The sequence below is a fragment of the Pseudopipra pipra genome, chromosome 18, assembly GCF_036250125.1.
Source record: "Pseudopipra pipra isolate bDixPip1 chromosome 18, bDixPip1.hap1, whole genome shotgun sequence".
In the NCBI taxonomy this organism is placed as follows: Eukaryota; Metazoa; Chordata; class Aves; order Passeriformes; family Pipridae; genus Pseudopipra; species Pseudopipra pipra.
The window spans coordinates 6,211,414-6,234,098 of record NC_087566.1 but is presented as its reverse complement, the minus strand read 5'-3'; the positions used below and the strand labels follow the sequence as shown (position 1 = coordinate 6,234,098).

Sequence of the window (22,685 nt, the reverse complement as noted above, 5' to 3'; positions counted from 1 at the left end):
TAGGCTGGAAGGGACCTCAGACCATCATCTAGTCCGACCTGCTCAAAGCAGAACCAGCTCTGAAATCAGATCAAGTTACTCAGTTTGTTAGATTAGACCTAGTTTATCTAGTCAGGTTTTGACAACCCCCAGGAACACAGAGTGCACTTCCTTTCTGGGCTCTTGTTCCTCTGCTTGACTGCCAGCATGGTGAAAAGATTTTCCTTATATCCAGTCTGAACATCTCATGCTTGAACTTAAGCTCCTTACCTCTTGCCCAGAATGCATGTCTGTGAAGACTGTGGTTCCATTGTTGTGACAACCTCCATGCAGGTATTGCAGAGCTTCTAGGGGTGCCCCTGAAGCCTCCTTTTCTGCAGGCTGAACAGCCCAAATCCCTCAGCCTCTTCACACAGGGAGAGCCCTCTGAGCATCTTGGCTCTCTGCTGAACTCACTCCAGTCAGTCAGTCTCTTGTTCTGGGGGTCCCAAAACTGTATGTAATATTCTAGATGCAATGTTCCTTAGTTTTCTTTATCCTTCAGGTGCTGGATCTCATCCCTTGGAGAGAAGCCAAATCAGTGACTAGACCTGTCCAGATGATCCCAGATGGAGAAGCGGAGCTTATCAGAAACTCCAAATTCTCATGGACTTAATTTTTTTTAAGCTTTGACAAACACACAAAAGTGGTAATGTGGAGAAGTCCCTCCCCTACTTCCTCTGTGTTCACATCAGCTTGATTGTCTCCTTTGTCCCTCCTGCCTGAAGCCTTCAGGCCTCGATTTGTGTGCAAAGCCCGTGTGGGACGTGGTGTGGAGCATTTCTGAGCTCTAGTGCCATTTCTATATTAATGACAAAGTGTTATTTATATTTTCTTTTTAGAAGTGACCTCTTGCTGAGAGGTAACACAGTGTGTTAAATAAGCCAGGCTATGTGTAGATGCTGTTATCTCCTACTTAAAGGAGTCCAGCCTTTGATAAGCTCAGGGCTACACCTGCCTTAGAAACCAGATAGCACCTTGAAATATAGTAGTCCAGAGGGATACAGCTGCTGAATGGATGTTCAGATACTGACTAATCCCAGTAGCAAATCCTAGCAGCCAGCAAGTTATGTGAGCGATTTTGAGGGAGTTGAAGCATTGGACTGTCTCCTTTCTCCTCTCCCCTCCTCCCCCTTTCATGCTGCTCTGATGGTTTGGCTAAGAAGGGTCTCCTGCCATGATGATTAGTTTCAACAGAGTGGGGGTAGGGAACTGGTAGCTCAGAATGTTCTCATCCTCACTTCCTGTATTTAAACCATGGACCTCATTGTATCTTCTGACTGGTGAAGAATTACTGGGGACCTCTCCCTCAAGCAGATGCTAGAACAAAGGGCTTAAGAAAGGGTATTACCTTTGTAGGTAATGAACCTTTCCTTCCATAGGAAGTTTTTCAGGCACTTGTAGCCTCTGTTATGGCTGTGAGGAATGCTGGCAAGTGCAGTGAAAACAGAGCTTGCAGTGTGCTTGCAGCTTTGCTGGCTCACTTTGGAAACAGGTCAGAGGGTTTCTTGTTTCCTTACAGGCTGCAAGCATGCCTAAGGGAAGCAGTGCTTGTCACTGTGCATATGGGAAAGTGAGGAACTTGGTTTAATCATTGTTTTCTTCTTTGCTGTGGTTGATGTAGCTTCCATAGACCGATCTGCTGGAAAGGTTTCTTGGGCCCAGCCAGCTGTGCTTCATTTTTGTCTTCTGTACAGAATGCTCTCTGTACCCCATTAGCCTGGGCACATACTTTTGTTCTTGTTCTTGTACCAGTGGGGACGTTTGTTATCGTGAGATAATTTATGTCGTCACTTCTGATAGCAATTGTTTCCTGTGGAAACAGCAACTTCTGAGTAAGAGGCTACCATAGCATGGGTTAAATTGCCTGTCATGCTGCATGTGCCTGAGGACACAGTGTCATCCTGTGGTGTATTCACAGTAGGAAATCTTCTAAAGGGAAACTAAATATTTAATGCCCACAGTGCCAGTCTTCTGAAAAGATTTGTCCTAAGTTCAGTACACTTTGGAGGTACTTAAAAGACATGAAATAGAGATGTACCTTCATGTTACATATTCTGCCAAAGCAATGTCCCTGACAGCACTGGGCTAGTTGTGAGACCCAGCAAAGTTAACTTGTATTCTCTATAGTCCCAAATGAAATATTTTAAAAGAAGCAAACATCTGAGAAATAATACAATCGTCTGTTTACTTTTGCTTTCTGTACCCAATAAGTTAGGAAAAAAGTTATATTTAAAGGAATTCACGTTACATCTTTTTAATCAACAAGCACCAAAATCCAGCTGTTCAGAGAATTAATACAAGGCAATATCTGGGTATAAGATTAAAAGAAAAATTTCAATAAACACATTTTCTGTGTATAAAGCTTATTAAAAACTTATTCATTCTCTGAATGATGGAAGTAAGTGGTATGTGTTGGGAGAATAAACTCTAAAGGTTTGTGGTTTTTTTGCTTTTTTTTTGTTTTTAAGTCTTACCCTCTCCTTGCTCCACTAAAAAAGAAATGCATTGTGTAGAAGCTATGGTATAGTAGCTTGGTTATTCTGCTTGGTGTTTTGTGAGGCACTGTAGGAGGCCACCTAAGATGCATTGTACTGTGTAACTACGTGGCACGTTGAGGTAAAATGTGGTTCTAAAAAAGATTTGAATATTCTGGTTCATGGTGTTCCTGGGTGTACTGGTCTCACTCACATGCTGTGGAAATCTCTGCCAGTACAACAGTCTCTGCAGGCCATACCACAGACACCCTTCACCTGGTTTCTGTGTTGGGTTTTACATTCAACATGTACTTACATCCCTGCTACCTGTATGTCCATGCAGACTTACAGGCTACCTGGCCATGATAGATGGTTTTTATAACAAAATGCCTTTCTACTACTTACATGAACAGTTGTCATTGTGTTTGGCTCATGAGGCACTATTTAAAATGTTTTTAATTAAAATTATAGCACTTAAAATTGTTTTGTATAAAATTTGCTGTAAAGATTTGTAATATGGTCAAAGGGCTCTTTCTCCTTCATTACCATTTTTAAAAATGTTTTAAAAGCTAGAAAGCATCTTGTATATATTCTGTATATGTATAGCAGCACATTTCATTTATGGAAATATGTTCTCAGAATATTTATTTACTAATATATTTATCTTAAGCCATGTCTTATGTTGAGAGTGTGTGACATTATTGTAATAATCATTGAAAATCACTAACACGAGGCCCTGTAAATACATGATAATTGCACACAAAGATTTTACAGTACCTGCCGACCAAAAATGATTTAAGAGAAGTTGTAGTTACCTGCAGTTTTGTAAGAAAGTGTACAAATGTCTGTATTAAAAGAAAAAAAAAGGCAAAACCACACAAAAATACAGTTTTATTGCATATACATGTGGGAGTTGTTCTTCTTGTTTTGGGGGTAAGGACACAGATAGTTGTTCTCCTCAAAGTACAGTCCTAGATATGCTGAGATGAACTCTAATAGACAACATTTTTTCTTTTTTTTTTTTTAATAATAGATAGGTGGATATGTAAATACATACACACACATAGAGATCATAAGTGGTTGTGGTTTCCTTTGGAGGCAACCCCTAATGTTCTTAGGATCATTCAGTTTTCACTGAATGCCACAGCTGAATTTACCAGGTGTTGTGCACAGTGTCAGTCCAGTACTGGACAGTTGTAACTGCCCCCAGGTGTGAGTGAGCAGGGTGGGTGTTCATGAGGGTGCCTCAGTGCCCCTGCTCACACCTGGCTGTGGTTGCTGTTGAGGTGGGGGAAGCTCCATTCCCTGTGGGGAAACAAAGGTTACAGAGGGAGGCAGGCACAGAAGGAAAAGCAAAGGCTTAGGAAAGCCTTTATGTTTGGAACCTGCCTGTTCCTTGTGGCAGGGCAACTTAATTCCGGTATAATTTGAGGTAAAAATAATTTACTGTCCTGAAATAAAATGGTTTTAAGACCTGAACCAGCGTGATGGAGGTGGACACAACTGGATGAATCACAGCTTGAATAGTCAAGCTAGATCCAAATCCTTGCCTTGGATCATGAAATCACTGGTCCCACTGAAGTGATAATCAGTGCTGTGCTACTTGTTTTGTCAGCAGAGAGCACAGTTTGACCAAAGATGTCTATGCAGACGCTGAAAGAGGGGGGCCTGGGGATATGTGGCAGTGTGTGTGTGTGTGTGTGTATACATTTATGTGATACATGTTTGTATGTTATTGTGTAAACAGTTTGCCTTCATGCATATTTCCCATCCAGAGATACACACCCACACAAATACACACAAAAAAATCTTTTCCAGACTCCTCCTCCAGTTTCTTCCTTCTCCCAGAGATTTTTACCCTGGACTCTCCCCTCCTTATCCATGTTCAAGTGCACTGTAATTCAGTCACCTCAGGATTCAGCCAAGAAATGAGCCTTAATTCTCTCCAACCCCCTTTGTACGTGAAAACTCCATGTTTGGGATGAACTTGTATGTGATGCTTAGTTGTGTGCCTGATATTCTGTTTCTTCTTTGTTGTGGCTTTTTTTAAAATTACTAAATGTAAATATTTTCTGTCAGAAATGAAAATTTTGATACTTGGCAGGGGATGGTTCTTTTTTCTATTGAGGTTCAATGTTTAAGGAACAAATTTGTGGCAAAATGAGACTCCTGTGGGCACAACAAACCTCCACAGAATCTCGATACGGTAAAAAAAGACAAGCAGGAGCAGACTATTCTTAATGGATTGTACATTATAGTAACACTTGGTGTTTCTGTAACATTATCTGCAATATCATGTGCATCTGTCAAATCCTGTGACAGCTGTTAGGTAACGTTTGTTGTTACTTGGGTAGTGTGAAGAGAAAAATGCCCTTAAAAGGATGGCTGTGTTCATACCCCGTGGAGCCAGCCTGGCCTAATTCTTTGGTCAGGGAGACAACAGCATACCTGAAACTGGATATTTTATCTTGCAGTGAAAGTGCCGTGCCCCTGTGACTTAAATGCTTCATAGAAAAGCTTCTCTTTCAGAATCAAGAACACATTTCTCTCATGGGGAATGAAACTGTTGCTTAGGAAACAGCAACAGAAAAAAAGGCAACAGTTCCCAGAATAAACCAAAGTGCAAGAGGAGTCTCATAACCAGAATGGCAAGAAAGGAGAGCAGAGTAACCTACCCTGTCTAAGGGGAGGCCAGTCCCCTGTGACAGTTGTGTTTCTAAGAGAAAAAGAGAGTTTGAGTCTTCACATGAAAAGCTGGAGACAGTTTGGGTATCTGACACTGGTATTCTGGTGTTTACATAAAAGGTCACTGAAGATTTCCTAAACTGTAGCATTATTTTGGTCAGGAGGAATTAATTAAAGAAAAGATGAATCTCACAAGTAAGTGGAAACAGCATTACATGTTACTGCAATTCCTAAAGAAAACACTGAAAGAATTGTTACAGTTCTTTGTAACAGTTTGAAAACAGGTAAACTGAAAACTTTCAATTTGCTGTTACCTCAGAAATTGTGTCTCAGAGCAATATTATAGTTTATATATGTAATCATTCAGCATTTTCAGCTCAAATATTCTCTTCTAACCTCCGCAGTGGACAACCCCATTGTAATCTGCTGGTGAACTGCAGCAGTTTGTGTCTCCTTTATTCCATGCTTGTACACACGTTTGCAGTCCTAACTGAACTTCTGCACAAATGTATTTATTTTTTCATAATTATTATTTACAGCCATTTGTTGAATGCAGGGTGACCAGCTATAAACACAGCACATATTTCAGAGGTGAGTCATCTCAAGTTTGATTTATTCTGGTTTCTTGACAGCCTTATGTGGTTCATGCCTTTGCATTTGTAGTAAGTTGTCTTGAGACTGAAATTCAGAATGCTGAGTTTCACCCCAAAGCACAGGTGCTCAGTAAATTTGAGAAAGTATGAGCTGCATGAAATGTGTATGTATCAGGAATGTGTTGTTATAGGAAAAATAGTGTGGTCTGAAGAGAATTCTGTTTTTCACTCTCAAGGTAGCAGAATTCAGAAATGAGTAGCAGAGTTCATAAATGCCTAGAACAATATTCAGGTGAAACTATCACTGAACTGTATTTCATTGGAAGGTTGTGAAATATTGATGCAAGGTATTAAGAACTAGTTGGACAAGTATTTGTCAGTTGTTTTTGTAGTTCACCCTTCCTTTAGGCAAAGTGGTGCACTAGAAAAATCTGTTAGTAGTCCTTCCCACTGCCTGAGAAGGCTCATTAAGCAGAAGATGAAAGTGGAATAGCTAGTCATGCTCATTCAGTAGCAGCCATGTGTCTGCTGATGGGTTTGGTCTGTAGTCATACAGGCTGCACATTCAGTACAGCTTCCAGGACTATCCGTAAAAATCTCCCATTTATACTCCTGCCAGGGGGGCTTGGAACACAAACACCATAATTCTGCAATCCCACTAAGTTGTCTGCATGAGCAATGTGATAAACTTCCTCAGCATTGTAGTGGCTGTAGAAAATCTGGCAGAAACAAGTTCTAAAAAGGATGACGTTAATGCTTTGAAAAAGCAGATTATCTGTTTGAAGGAAAAAAATGGTTCAGAGAGTATATGCATATGAATTTGTAGAATCTGATGAACAGCCTATACAAATACAAGCTAGAAATGAGATTCAAAGGAGGTAAGTGCTTCTTAAAGCAACTGTTTCATCAGCATCTATTTGGCCATAGAACTGAGTCTGAGTTACCCTGTTCTCAATGACCTTCTGTTATAGATACCAAAAAAGTATCTTTGATTTTTTTCCTACAGTTACAGTGTATAGAAAATTTATTTTTCCCAGAGTGTAAACTAACATCTTTTCTTCCTACAAAATGTTAGCAAGATACAAGCATAATATGCTGTATTAAATAATGCATTTCCTATACATATATAAATATATATATTACTATGATAACATATCACACATTTTTACATAACACAGTCTCTATTTCCCCACAACATAACAATATTAAGACAAAAATACATATAAAATCATTTAGTCAACAAACTAAACTAGTTTTAAACATAGATTTTGAATTAGGGAAGGCACTTGTCCAGCTGGCCCCTTTCCACCTGAGGTCCACGTACAGTGTAGGCTCTGGCACACAGCGTCCAGGCGGCAGCTCGCAGGTTGCTGCAGTGGCAGTGCCAGCAGAAGCACTGGCTGCCCCAGCTTCTGGGGCAGACAACTGTCTTTTTCCTATGGCTTATTGTCCACTTAGCTGTGTTAGCTCATCTCTCTCTGCAACCACCCAATAACAACATCAGAGAACTCATCTCTGTGAAAAGTAACTCAGAGAAGAAAAGGCGATGGCAATTTTTGACCTGTCAGTTTATTGCAGCACCACACAGCCGGTCAGACCGACACCAGAGTGAGAAGGGGGCCGGAGCTGGAGCTGGAATGCATGTATGTATATGAGGAGGCATCTCCTCAGGATTATTTTGTTGTCAAAACAGTTGCTTTTGACATTGTAGCCAATGTCAGACTTGCAGCCTGTCCAGCCTGTTGAGGGAACTGATAGGCAGGACATCAGAAGGCCATTCAGATACAATTCCAAACAAATTCTTCTTCTGCAGTTATTTTCACTTTGCTGAAGAAAGTAGTGTAAACAGTAACCTCCTGAGGTGTCCGTGCTCCCCAGCTGTCAGCACTCAGCTGCTTGTGTAGTAGGGGCATGCTGAATCATGTGGGATTACAACAGTTGTGCATGTCACACGTTTTGTTTCTCTCTCCCCCCAAGCCCTTACAGCAAATATAAAAAGTGCTATGTTAATGGATACCATATACCTTGGCCATATACCACCACACCCTGAAGTGCTTGTACGAGCAGTGTGAGTGACAGAACCACATTTGGAAAAAATTCACAGCAGAGATCTACCTGCCCTTTAAGGTCTCAGGCCTGTACAGTAACAAGTGCTATTTAAGGGCCCCTGTCCATGCATTTCTATCTATTGCTCTGTTTGCAAGCATTAGAGGTATCTAGAATCAGATAATCTGGAAGATTTGGAGGGGTGGGGGGGAAATGGGGACCTCACAATTTCCACTGAGCTTTTATCATTATGTTACCCATGCACTGTCCAATACCTTCTGCATAGTCATGTTTTTTGTTGCCATGACCAGTTAATCTGCTGTAACTGCTGGTTTTATGGGTCTTTTGTACAGAAATTTGATAAGCATTCCCTAAGAAAGGCCCATGAAATGCGATTTTATTATATAAAAAACAGTTGAGAAGCTAAGGGACTGATGCAAAAATCTCTTTCTAAATTCTCTAGATTTTTCATTAGTGGCTTCAGTCTTAGCTGTTGTTTTTAATGCTTGTCTCCAACTTTATAGTGAACTTAAATTCTTTACTAAAGAAGAGAAGCCTAGCAGTTCTGTAGTTTCCTGCAGTAGGTAAAAATCAGTCATGGGGCATTCCTGATGGTTTTTTCAGTTTATCAGCAGTAGCTAACTGCTTTGTGAATGTCTCTTTTACTCTATATGTTTAACTGCTCATGAACATTTGATGAGGCAAGCAAGCAAAGCTTCACCAGTTTGTGATAAGCACTATGTGCTCATAACAACTCTTAAGGGTCTGGGCACCACACTGCGATTCTCTCCTCCTGGTTTTCTGTTAGTGCACCACATTCAGCACGCTCAGGAACCAACCTACTTTGTTCTGCTATGAATCTGTGAGTTGGACTCTTTGTCTATGCAGCATGATGCAAAGCCTGACTGTTAAAAAGGCAGTTTCAGAATTTTTGTTGGTTTGAGGCAGATAATGTGTTTTGGTCTGACATGAAGGCAGGGAAGAGAGAACCAGCAGCGTATTTTTTACAACTCGTCCTATCTTGATTTTAGGTAATAACGTAATTATAGTTTCCTGTATTCTTTCCAGCAGCTCATGCAAGAAAGTACTAGATGTTCCCATGATATTCCATTTTTGATATAAACAATTTCATAATTGCTGGCTTAGTAAAGGTCTTCTTTCTTTTAGGCACATATGGTGGCATTGTTCAGCTGTTGCTGGCACTCATCTGTGCTACATAAATAGAGCTGGATTGAATTCAGTTCAGGTAAAAGACTAGATCTACAGTGGCAAGTAAGGCACAATATTTCATTGTTTGATTTTTAGATGCTCTATTTTTTCAAGGAAATCTGTAGCCCATGTGAAGGGGAGGGAATTATATGTTAAAAAACATAAGGGCAGATACTATAATGAATTTGAACTTGGTGACAATTTTCTTTTCTTAGTTACCTTTTGTAGATGCTCTTTAATAGATGTTCTCTGACTGCATGTATGGTATGTCTCAAATATGCAGACCATTGGTATATGTTTAAACTTAACCAGTTTAATGGTTCTCAATGAATTTCCTCAAACAGTTTGAGGAGTTGCTCACTCAGTAAACTTTGCCAGTCAGTTTATCTGTCTTCTGCATTGACAGTTTTTCCTAAATATCTTGATGCTCTGAACTTGCTGAGCCTGAAAGAATCACTGTTGATCCCACTTTAGGCTGCTGAGATTAATATCTGTAACTTCAGAGTAAAACTTTGTTAGCTTCACTGTTTAAAAATTCAGTAGATTTACAGTATCTCTGGGCAATCCTTTAAGAAGCCCTGAGCTTACACCCAGAATGGATGCTGGACTTCAGGCTGGAGTACAATGGTTTTTTAAAGGATCACTGTGAATATGAACAAAATTATCATAAACATCAGTGAATGATGGGTCAGACACAGTCATTTAAAAGGCTTCATTGCTCATGCAGGCCTTGACCTGGTGAGCAGGACTCCATCAAAACGAGTATTTGCAGCTGGTACTTGATAGAGCACCTCCTGAATTTGATTTTCATTTGTGCATCTCTGCTTGTAGAAACAGAAAACGTAGAAACAGCAGAGCACTGGGCAACCAGGCTGATATATTTTCCAAGTCTTTGGTTCCCATTTTACTGTACAGTACCATTTAGACGTGTTTACATTAAGGCCAATAAGCTCTGGTTGCTGTGGCAGCCGAACAGGTTTATCTGTACCTACCTCTGTCTTCAGCCTTGAGAATAAAAGGACTAAAGTAGCCTGATAAAATACAGTGATACAGGAAAGCAGGACACAATAATTCCTCAGCCTGCAGATATTCACTCAGTTACCTCTGGCAGGGGTACAGGACAGTTTGAATTTTACAAGTTTTTACATATATTTTAAGTGCAGTGGTTTAAAGGCAGTAATTAAGAGCACTACAGATTTGATGAGCACCAGGTACTTCAAAACTATTGCTGCAGTTAAATCTGTTGTCACTAATATACCCAAGAGAACAGCAGATAGGCAAAGTCACTCAAAGGTCTTTGGAAACGGACTTTTTGGAAAACAAGTATGAGACTGGGAGAAAAAAAGGAAGGACTAATCTCAAGTCACCTGGATTTTAAGAAGATCAATTCTTGTAAAACAGAAGGCACTTTAGTTTCCCACGAGTGGGTTGCAATCGTCCTGCTGATTTCGGAGCTTTTTCTTGAAGATGGATATCGATGTGGATGGCTGGTAAAATATACTCCAGATCTCACCAGCAGTGGTGACATCACTGCAATCTTCAGTGTCACTTGTGGATGGAATCTGATGGGATCTAGGAGACAAGGGTGAATTCACTCTTGTATTAGGGTGCTTGGGAAGCCATAGTGGTCTGTCTGTAGTGCTGCTGCACTGGGAATGCTCACAGCTTCCTCTACCTCTGGGACACCTTTTCTTTCTCCCTCTGCACAATACAGAGGGTTTTGGAGCATTTCATGACCAAATGAAAAGTAGGTATTCTACTGCCAGAATAGTTGCTACCCTAACAACAGCAGTGACATTAAGATAAGAAATCTGTACAGACTCTGTTACGAGTTGCTATTAATACAAATTAATTTCCTTTTATATTTAAGCTTGTTTTTAGTATGTAAACACAATATTCAGAATTTTGATTTGCTGCTAACTCATCTATCATTTCATTCAATGAGCGTCCATCTAGAGGACACAAAACTTACTTGGTATAAGCGTAGAAAAATAAAGCAATAAATTATATTGTTTTTATTAATAGGCAAAAAAAATCTGGTTAAGTGTCACGTTATAATACAGAGCTGAGACCTTAGTTCTCTGGGGACAGCTTTGCTCCACACTCACCTCATGGTAACGTGGAGAATTATCTTTGCTATTATGGCTGTAACACTTAGGATGAGCAGTGCTGTGAGACTGTATATTGTCCACTCTGTAAAAGAGAAGAACAAAAGGAGAGGGGGGAAGTTGTTAGTACATTTATTTACTTACAGTTTTTAAAGTAAGAATATTGCACAAAAGAAACACGCAGCCTTCTGACGCTTTATTCAAAACTGTAATTTGAAGATGCCTCAAACCTACAAGACTGGCAGAAACTGTACAACTTTCAGTCAGAACTGGCTTTTCCCTTGCAGGACTGCTCCCTATAAAGTTGAAAGTTGGCAAAGTCAAAGCATATACCAATAAAATTATCTAGGAAAGGCACCAAAACTTAGAAGAAAATTTAAAAGCAGACTAGAATATATGCTACAGTAGCAACTGTTATGTTTGTAAGGAGGCGGTCCAGGTTTTTATCAGTAATTATGTAGTTATGTAAGAAATCACAAAGTATGGAATGGGAGGAGTGTCTTCTAGAGTCCTGAGACAGGTGATCAGTATTTGTGGTCTGCTCTTGGCCATTGCACTTTATATTTCAATTTAGTTCTGGTTGCAGGAGCAAGTCAAGCAGGACCCATTGTGTCATTGTAACATTAAGTTCTTGACACGTGGCAGTTCTCAGTGGCACCTCCCCTGCACCCATGAACTTGTCCAGCCTTCTTTGTATTATTGATGAAGCTTTTGTTAATTGGAGTGACTGGGATGCATCCAGCATTCAAGCTTTTCTAGACTCTACAAAAGCTTGCTCTTTTTTTTCAGCAATTTGTGCCACTCTCAAGTATGCACTGGTCACTGAAGCTCATTCTAGTGAGGAGGCTGCTCTGACTCACATTTTATTTTGATGTGTTTTCCTTCTTAAGAAAGAACTCACCATCTTCACACTATTTCTCATTTATGCTGAGAAGTAAGTTTTGAAATGTAAGGAGAGAATCACAGGTAGTGCTAATTAGACTACATGAAAATTCATCTATTAGTAAGATGCACAGTGAATCAGATAATGTGGAGGGGGAGCAAAGGAAATAGTGACTCCAAACTGTGCGTTGGCAAAATGTTTTCCCTGTTTCCACACTTTATTGTAATATTACCAGGCATGGAGCTGGTAGGATGACTTGGGCTGGTTGTGATGACATAAAGTATCTTTGATGACCGAGCTGCATTGATGCTGAGATTTGCTTGTTCATTTATCCTCTCTGAAAGGGTGTGATTCACTGGAGTCTTGTTTTGATGCACATTGTCCTTCACAGCTGAAAACACAAGAGTATGATTAAAATAACTTCTTAACAGGTGTAATTGGACTTCATTTTGTGCTTGTAAACAGAAGTCCTGCTCTCTGGTTTACTTAAGAGAACTCAATCAAATTATGTCTGATTCCAGAAGAAGCCTGTATTTCACTAGGTTGGAGTTCTCAGAATTTTTCTGGAAGCTAATTGTTCATCATAGCAGTAGGTACAACTCAAGGACCAAAACGTGTTCTCTTCATGATTTTCGATCAGAGAGGAATAAACTGTTGGAAGGCGACAAGAGGAGCTAAGATGCTCCTTATTTGTTTCACCTTTTGTCATTTTCTAATCTGTTTTGATAGGCAGGTATAGGATTGAATTTTTGAAAACCTGAACTTTGCTGTTTGTGACATAGCTGACTGGAGTGTTCCAAATTGAGAGAATTTTTGGGAAAGCTTTTACCCACTGTGCAGTGGCAACAAGAGAGATAAAACACCTGCTAAATGAGAGTTAAAATATTTGCTCTTTCATTGCCACTTCAGAAATCTCTTGTGTGAATTAAATGTTTCACTGAAAGGTAGAAACAGGAAAGTTAGCCTCTCACCTCTATATCTGATAGCAAATCCCTGGGCTTGATTGATGTCATCTGAGAAAAAGTACAAAATGACAAAATCCAAAGAGATGTTAAAGGTGTGGGGAGGCCGGTTCTTGCCATTAAAACGAGCTAGAACATGATAGGTATAGCCATCCAGCAATTCCACCATATCTGTAGCATCTTTGATTTCAAAAAGGGCAAAGCTGAAGTGGATTCGAGATGCTCCTGGAACTTGTATGGTCCAGTAACAGACTTTGCCTGTGCCATATGTGTCAGGAAAATCTGGGGAGTAGATCACAGCTGTAGCAGAAGTGTAATTCCCTCCACAGGCACCAATAAGGGCTGTGAAAACAAGAAAAGAGGGAGAAAATGAAAAAAAAAAAAGGTTACACATTAATTTTTGCAAAACTTTAGCACCCTGTAGATTCTAATACTTGAATGTGACTTGCAGGTGCAGACTTGCTATGCCAGCAGGATGCACTGTCTCTGGGACTGGTATTCTTTACCTTCCACAGCACTGGGAGCACAGCCATTACATTGCATTTCCTTGGAACAGGCTCCTCATGTCTCATTACTCAGACTTGTGCATTAGTCTTGAATACTGAACTGTTCTTTGTCCTTGCAGGTAACCACATACCCTTTCCCACATCCCCACAGGAACAGGATAAAAGATAAATCACTGATTCAGGGGCTTCTACTCCATCCCTGTGAGGCAGGGAGGCAAGTGGATTAGTGATTATTAACTCGCACTGTTGAAGTACTGAAACTCCTTCACAGCTGTATCAAATTGAAAAAACAAACATTCACAGAACAAATGAGTTTGGAAGGGACCCTGAAGATTGTCCACTCAAATCCCCCTGCTCAAAGCAGGAAACAGTGTCTAGTTGTATTTTGAGTCTCCAAGGATGGAAACTCTACAGCCTGTCTGGGCAATTTGTTCCAGTGTCACCCTGACCATAAAAAAAGTTTTTCCTTTTGTTTAAATGTATTTTCCTGTATTTCAGTTTGTGCCTTTTGACTCTTATCTATTCACTAGATAACACTGAGGAGAGGCTGGCTTCATCTTTACACCCTCCCATCAGTTAGTTACACAAATTGAAAAGGTTCCCCCCCACCTTCTTTTATCACAGCTGAACCATCCAAGTTCTCTCAGCCTCTCCCTGTATGAATGATGCTGTAATCCCTTAATCACCTCTGTCGCCATATATATGAGCTTTTCAAGCCTCCTGTCTTTTGATCTTGTCCAACTAATATTTGACCTTACCTTCACTAAGTAAATTGAAAAAGATCCTGTTACAAAGTCTAAAGAAAAGATTTGTTGCTACCTTTTATATTAGAAACAAGTACATGCCCAATACATTGTTATATTCCCTGACAACTATCCAGATTCCCAGTGCAAAGTTAATTACCAGTGAATCCAGAGAGCAACTCAAATGGCAGCCGAGTATGCATATCTATATATACATGTATAATTTTTAAAATATATTAGAGAGAGGTTTATATGCATATATATGTATAATATATATATGTAATATATATGTAATATATATATAATATATATTATATAATGCATTTTATGTCAAAGCTGTTTGAATCAAAGTTATCAAAGTTATCATTCCCCAAAGACTGAAGAATCAAAGTAGAATTATTGTCTCTGAAAGCTTGATTAAAGCCCTGTAAGACAGGCCTGTGAGAATGGAAGTAAAGGAACTGTTTTAAAGTGTCTCAGTTTTCACAGGCCTCTGAGAAAAAGCTTTAATAAATACAAATTAAAAGGAAACTCTGGGAACAAGAAGTAGCATATGTCTGCCAGAAGAACACGTGAAAATATTTCTTTTTCTGGAGCAGGGCCTGATCATAGCCTTAACAAACCTTGTACTTGAGTGTGCACTAGGAAAGACCTAATAGAGGAACTGAAAGAATATGAAAGAATAAGAACAGAAAGAATGTGAAAGACCCCACAGAGGTACTAAGGGACATAGGGGAATTTGTGTTTGGCACTCACTCCACGCTAACACAGCTGGTGATTGAATCCAATGGATAGAATTGTTCAAATAGATAGAACAGATATAATTGATAGAACTGAAATTTGTCACTGAGATACAGAATTTGAAAATAGCTTACAGGTATTGTTACATTTGACTGTGCTGTTTGTAACTCCTGAATCACAAGAAGTTTTTCAAGCTAGCAATATTAACTAAGAGTGCCAATGACTAGTGCTCCACAGATGCCTAGCAAAGCATATGGCATATTTCCATTCCATATGGAATGGAAATGCTTTCCCTCTCTCATTTCCTTCTAGAGCTGGGAGAGTTCTGTGTTGTGGGTCTAAATGTTACCGCATTGGACTGTGATAGTAACACATAAACATAAGGATAATGGGGTGAGGGGGAAGTGTGTGTGTGTACAAGGATTGCGGTGGAGGTTCTGGGGATATGACATAATGTGAAACAGAGACATGAGGGGAGCAGGTGTTGCTCACCAGGAAAAGCAAACAGGTAGCTGCTACTAGGATGACCTCTCTTACCTGGCCACAGCTTTCAGGTAAACGTTGCTGTTTACCAGAAAAGACACTGCAGGTCCTCAGGGTAGCATTTGCTGAGCACTCGGTCACTCTAGAAAAGGAAAGCTACAAAGGAAGACTTCACCCACTGAGGATTTGATAGGCCAAGAGCAGAAGGAAACAGAGGATGCTGCAATGTGATGCTACCAGTGCTATCTCAGCACTGGAAGTAACATGCAACCCTGGTGCATCTTTTCATATCTTGGGGAGAATCTGGAAACAAGCAGAGTGACTAATTTCTGTCCCACTGAAATGTCTTTCTGTCTCGCTAACTGGGAACCTGAGTTGTAAAGTATGGAGATGGGAAGTTTGTGTGATCAGAAGGTGGAATATGATGCCACTTTTAGTTCCAGAAAGTCTTTAACTCAAAAGGTAGTTTCTACATCAAAGGCAGTTGAGATTGAGAAGCAATGATATGTTGGTGCAGTTTCCCAGTACTCTCAGCTATACTGGGAGCTTGTACTGCAGCCAGACAACCAGTGACTCAGACCATCTACCTCTGAACTTACACAGCTGGCACTGGTACATAAACTGAAGAGTAGAAAGGAGGATTTCTATGTATAAGACATTATGAAATCAGTGATGGTCATAACAGCAACCTAACTTGATTGTACTTTCACAGTATATTTCTCTGTCTCAGTCCTACCTGCATTGCTTTGCATTGTGTTAACTGTGTCATAGCAAATATGTTTAACTAAAAAAAAAAGAAGTTGGTGTATATTCAAATTTTATTTGAGGTGCCTCATTCATATATTTACTCTCTAGTAAGATCAATTCTTAAGGTGTCTTTCTGTTGTGACATGCTGTTTCTGATAGCTGAGTTAGTACCACTTGTGAGGAAGTAAGAGCCAATCTCCAGGGCACAAGCAGGCATAGTTTTTTGGAAGAGCTATTTCATGTTATTAATGGTTGAGAATCTTATACAGAAATGCAAAGCAGCTTTATCTTATATTGAATTTAGGTGTTTTGCTGTTTTGTGTGCAACAGTTCTCATTGTACTTAGAGCCTTTTCCCTAATTTGCTGAACATTTGAGGCCTCTCCTTTGGGAAAAACTGAGCCTGCTTCAATACTTACTGTCAAAAAGAATGACTCTGCCATCCCCACCGCAAGGCTGAGTATGGTCTCCAAAGCAAACACTGTTGCATTCCGTACTGGCTGCCTCCCCGTATCTCCAGTAGTCAGGGTTATTTCCGCAGAAACAAGCATAACCTGATTCCATGCCTGCAAACTTTGACAACAAAGATGCATAAGAAGGGAGGAATAACATTTGAAGGAGTGACAGCGGGAGGTTGTATGAGCAAGAAAGCTGGCAGCAGAATATGTGTGTTTTGGAGAAGTATGATTAGTCAGAGGAACCACCACAAACTGTTTTTGTTTGAGCTGTCAGGATGCTACTTAAGGCTAGTGAGAAACATGGAATGGAGGACCGTTAGGGTGCCCTGTCACTCATAACTGCAGTAAGCAAGCATACTTTCTCCTGGCATCCTGGCATTTGTCCAGATTGCTCTGGATGCAGACAGAGGGATATAGATCTCTTGGAGTGGAAGTGAGACCTTAGACCTCCTAAAGGTTTAAAAAAAAAAAAAGGGGGGGAACAGGAGAAATACGAGAGAGAGCTCTAGGCCTACTGCTGTCTTTGAAAACCTTTTGTAAATGTATGTCAAAGAAATCACCTTAAATTGTTGACTTCGGCAGGAACTGATGCATGTTTGGATAGTAAGTTTATTGGAGGTCTCACTGGTGCCAGTCAAAGGTGGTGGTTCTCCATGGTCCTTGTAACACCCCAGATTCCCTGGCACTGGCAAGAGCAACAGACAACAGTCATTCTAAAGGTGTGCCTGTAAACATCCAAAACACAGCCCACTTTATGCACTACCTGATTACTAAGCAGTATGTTCTGCAGTATGGGAAGTGTTACTCTATGCTAGATCCTTGTCATATTTTCCAAACATGCACAGGGATAAATGAAGGGGCAAGAGTATCATATCTTCTTAGCAATATACCTGTAATACTCTCTGGTTGGTTCCAGTAATCTGCAGTAAAATAGACAAGATAAATACCTGGTTCATTTCTCCTGACAGAGACAGTTAAAAAAAAAAAAGAAAGGCATTAAGTACTTTCAGAGGGTTTGTGGGTATTTTTTACTATGAACATGCATATTCTAACAATATAAATTAAACTATGTGAGTTCTGTCTGATATTCAAAACAATAACATTCTGGAAGTTTTCAAAACAGGATATTTGAGAAAGGGAACCTAAGCTGTTTTAGAATGGAGTTTGGCAAATTTTATGGGAGGGACTGTGCACTTATATAGGGGAATTTCCTAATACTTAAAACTTGAATTCTGAGATGAATTTGAAGTATCATACAAAGAGATAAAAAATGAGCAATATCACTTTAAAACCCCCCTATTTTTCTATCTATTTACATTAATACAATGTTTCAAGGCTCCTTGGTCACCATGGGAGCTCAGTTTTCCCCCTTCAGTGCACAATTTGTCCTCTGTTTTTGTTTTGTTTTGGTTTTGCACTTTTCATCAAAGCACTGGAATTTAGCCATGACCACCCCACGGAGAGGATGTGGAGTACAATATAATACTGGGCTAATGGCATAAAATTACCCCTTGCCTACTTGTCATATCTGCTCAGATACTTGAAATTAAATCTATTCCCAGTTCTATGGTAAGGTAAGTGTTTTATTCCTATGCCAGATTGACAAGGATTCTTTTTTACTGCCACAGCTCTGCATGACATGTGATGTGGTCAGGGAGCTGTATTAAGAGTTTTATTTATTCAGTCATTTTTTATTTCAGTACCCAGTAAACATAATGTTGCTTCAAATATTGTTCATAATTTCCTAAGAATGACACAATTTCAATTATAAATACTTGCATGGAGTTATGGCTTTGATATGCCCTGCAGCAAAATGCATATAAGTACTGAGACTTCAAGTTACAGCCTGATTTAACATACCTTTGGAAATCCCCATTTGCAGCCCCACCCCAGCTGAGTACAGCTGGGCAGATAACTCTCAGAGAGCTCATTTTTTTGGCATTGTGCATGCTTTCACTGCTCTGAAAAAGCTTCCTAGTTAACCAACCTAGCTCATTTCCCTAAGAGACCTGGGATTTCGTAATTTTTTTTTAAATTTTTGAAGTAGCTTTATTGGTGAGACCCTTCAACCTTATCTCCAGAGAATTAGTACTTTAATATGTGCCATGCTAAGAAATCTGACAGAGTAATTTGAAAACCTTTTAAATTTTGTAACTAAATCAAGCGTACATCCTAAAGCTAATTAGTCTCTTTGGTGTCCCAGCAGTATTTTAATTTTCTTTGCTCTTAATATTTAGCCTACTAAAGAAACTTGGCAAAAAATGAGGTAGTCAGTGTTCTGCGATTACTGTTCATGCTGACCAGTGATGTTTTACTATTAAATTGTCTTCACCTGTTTGTATTTATTTGTTCTCTTGTGCTTAAGAGGTCACCTCTTTTGTGCAAACATACTGTTTTTCTTTTAAGCAGTATCTGACATAATGAGGTCCTGGCAAAAACCACAGCTTCTGCATTTTACATGCCAAGGCACATGTATTAAAACATGGAATTACTAATTTTGAGCTCAAAATCATGTTCCAGCTATGCTCACCTAGTTGTCTTTCAAGAGCCTCCTAGCCTTTTGCAATGGTAGTGTACACCAGTACACTGTCTCAAATGGTTTGAGCTCTCTGCTCTTGTGTTAAAACACAGACAGGTCAATCTTACAGGGTGATCCTGGCTCTGCCATTTAACACTTCATCAATATCTCAGTCAAATTTATCACATTACATACATGCACACTGGAAAAACGATTCCAGTAATGAAATCTGTTTATGGGAAGAGAGTCACACAGGTCATAAACACGGAGATGCAGTTAAGTGGGATAGTAAGCCTTTCTTTTACATTTTGGGAGCATAAGTTGTTATCTCCTTTGAGTTTAAACCTAACCTCATTAACAAGGAGACCAAGAAAGTCAGGAGTAGCTGCGACATTGCAAACCAACCATGTAAAGCATTCAGTTCTGAATGGTCCATGTGAGATGCACATGTTCTCTCAGGACTCAGAGCTGCCGTCTTGACTTTTATTTTGTTTTTGTTCATTCCAGTCTGCTTAGCAGACAAGACATTAAGAAGAAGAGAGGAAGAAAAGGAAAGACTAAGCTCTTACGGGGGTAACTACTGCTGTCTTCTGTGATTATGCTCATCCATCTTCCTCCAACACTGCTAATTTCTGCGCAGCGTGTCTGCACATGCAGAGTGCCAGAACACACTTCTGACTGAAACATTTAGTGTTACGTATAAATATTAGTGAAGGAGACACATGATATAATCATGTGAAATCATCATCATAATGCAAAAGTCTTAACTGTAGATTCTTAATTATTGTTACAGTGAATCATTGCATGCAAATCTCTCTGGGCAATCAAGACGCTTCATGTTGTTGGCATTGTCACGGTGTTATGTGGGTATAGTTAATAGGGAACTTATGCTCCAGATACTTGTCTTTTCTAGCAGTAAATATGATTATGGAAAAGAAGCTTATACTCCTCTAAAAATTTTCAAACAGGATTTCTTTACATGATTGCTTTCTTGCTCCATCACAAACCTCAGTTTTGTATTGTGTACTTCACGAGACAGTTTTGATGGTCCTCTGATTTAGCAACATGCTTACTGAAAACAGAAAATCTGGTGAAGAATAAAAGATTTTTTTACTTACACAGTAAACCATGAGGTTTGTATTAAGATTTGGATGGGCTTGCAATGTACAGTTTGCTCTAAATTGCTGCAATTCCTTTTACTAGTATTGAGTTTCAGTGCAATTCTTGAAGCAGCTGCTACTGGTCAAAAGGACATTTTGTAAATATAAGTCTGGATTATCTGTGCAAGTAAGTGTCCAAGTTTAAATCCTCTGCTCCCCACCACAGAGAAAATGAGTGAGGCTGGTTTTAAAAGGATCCTTTGTGTAGAACAAATGGAGTGGAGAGAATTTGCCTTTCAGCTTTTTTCCTGGTGCTGTATCCAGATAATTTGTTAACATCTGTGGTCTTTAAAGAAAATGCAAATTCTTTCATTTTAGACTAAGATAAATTTCTTAATTAGGAGGGTCAGGTTTCCTAAATCAAACCTGGTATATTAGAAAAAGAAGAGTAAGATGTCCTCTAAACAATGAGTATTGGAGTGTTGAATGATTTTGCGTTATTTAAAATTAGACCACTTAATTTGTATTTAAGTCTAGGTAAAAGTCATCTGGCTTAAGGTCACACTTAAGTACTTGTTTGCCTTGCTTGAGGATGTGACTCACTCACTCATGTGCATAAAAAAACCAACCAAACAAACCAAAAATCTATGAACAAAGTAAACAAATCTATAGATCCATTTTTCTTTGCTTGGTTCTCTTTTCTTAACTTCAACTAAGCAACATACTTCTTCCAGTCAAAAGTACTCCTACATAGGGACAACTGCTCTGATGCTTAAGAGTGTACACCTGAGTTATCCCTCAGAAACAAAGACTCCTTCCACAGAAGAAGCAAGGAAAGCAAGTGAAGGCACTAATGATTAGACTTAATAAAATGTGTAGCTATGGTTGCTTGTTAACATGTAAAACTGAAATCTCTTTTTAATATCCAGGCATATTTTAAGAATGTAATTCTTAGGAGCTTATCTTGGAGCATTGGGAAAGAAAATTTTGGAACATACTGACACAAATCATGACATTTTAGACAAGGTAAAAAATATAATATATTAAAAATATTAAACACTGGAAGGAAGCTTCAGGTGAGTAGCTCGTGAATTATCTGATTGAAAAAAAAAAATCAAACAAAGCCCAGGTTGTGGTTTCACTGCAACTCTAAGTACATGCACCTGCCAGAGATAGAATTCTAGCCAGGAGTTCCCACATACCAAATAGCCACCTTTTCCCTGTGTCCTCTCATACTGTCTCTCGTTTCTTCCAAGCAGTTCTGTGTATGATGCACTATCACATTAAACTAATACAATTCATTTTACAAGCTAATTGCAAATGGTGGACACCTACATAAAATTAAAATTTTTCCTATTCATATCCATATTTCTATGGATTCAAAGAACTAGCAGTACTTTTGTGTGATTCTCTGTCATGCAAAATTATTTGTAAATAATATAATCCAGTAACTCTGAGATAAGATGAAAAAGATAGCAGTGGAGGAACAATTCAGTGAGCTAGTCATTAACTCTAAAAACCCACTTAAAAATATAGCTTAGTCTGTAAATGAAAATAAGATGATTTGCCTTATCCTGGTTTCTGTTTGAAAATCACCACCCACTGCTGTATAACTGCCAAGCTCTGTGAGAAAAAGGCCTAAAAAAATTGCCTGGTGCTCTTACTTCGGCAGGATGGAATCTCACAGTATTTCCAATATATTCCATCCTCATGTTCTGCAATGTAGCACCACGGGCTGACATCTCCATCAGGATTTCTGAAATACAAAAATCGAGTGAGTGAGTGAGTGAAAGTCATAATTTATTTTTTTTTTCAAAAACCACATATAAGTCAATTTTCTTAAGCTTCAGTGACAACACTATTTTTGCCCTAATACCTCCCGTTGGACTTATATACCAAAAAAAAGCAAAAGTGGTCAGGAAGTTTAGACAGCTTTGCTTATTACAGTACACATCATGCATAAGAAGCCCAAAATGTCTAAAATGTAATATCTTTTTACTTTAAGTTTAAAAGGTGCAGAGTTATTTCTCATAAGTACTGATAGAAAGATTTTCAGTCCCACATCCTGTGTACAGGTTCCATAGGCTCCTAAACTTGATTTTTTGCTTTGGTACAAAATAGTTCAGACTCCAACTTTCTGTATGTATGGTGATAAAAACATTTAGCTGATAAAGTCTTCTTTAGGGAAAGACTGAGTTATTTTCTTTCCCTTCAGTAAAAGTCAGTAAACCTGTTCCAGTGGATGGGTAATTCCTTATGTGTCCATGATGATGATTATCATTATCATTACCATTACAATTATTTGCTGTTGTGTAGCTCACTTACAAATGCATACCTAATTAGTCATTATATTATTTAAAGTATTTTCTATGTACACTTTGAAAAGCTATTCACATTGAAAAGATCTAT

At 39.1% G+C, this 22,685-nt stretch overlaps 2 protein-coding genes across 4 annotated transcripts in view; one reads left to right on the top strand and one right to left on the bottom strand.

The window, feature by feature from the left end:
- The window catches only part of ZNRF3 (zinc and ring finger 3), a 75,260-nt gene extending 71,862 nt beyond the window's left edge, over positions 1–3,398 (top strand). For all 3 annotated transcript variants that reach the window (XM_064674814.1, XM_064674813.1, XM_064674815.1), the window contains one exon: positions 524–3,398. In XM_064674814.1, the coding sequence (XP_064530884.1) occupies positions 524–567 (44 nt within the window). In that variant the 3' untranslated portion in view covers positions 568–3,398. The remainder of the gene's footprint in view (positions 1–523) is intronic.
- Positions 3,370–22,685, bottom strand: part of KREMEN1 (kringle containing transmembrane protein 1) — a 34,098-nt gene continuing 14,782 nt past the window's right edge. The window contains exons 3-9 of the mRNA XM_064674832.1: positions 21,941–22,032; positions 17,219–17,343; positions 16,620–16,773; positions 12,991–13,323; positions 12,252–12,410; positions 11,137–11,221; positions 3,370–10,600 (exon numbers count right to left, since the gene is read on the bottom strand). Coding sequence (XP_064530902.1) covers positions 10,438–10,600; positions 11,137–11,221; positions 12,252–12,410; positions 12,991–13,323; positions 16,620–16,773; positions 17,219–17,343; positions 21,941–22,032 — 1,111 coding nt within the window. The 3' untranslated portion in view covers positions 3,370–10,437. The remainder of the gene's footprint in view (positions 10,601–11,136; positions 11,222–12,251; positions 12,411–12,990; positions 13,324–16,619; positions 16,774–17,218; positions 17,344–21,940; positions 22,033–22,685) is intronic.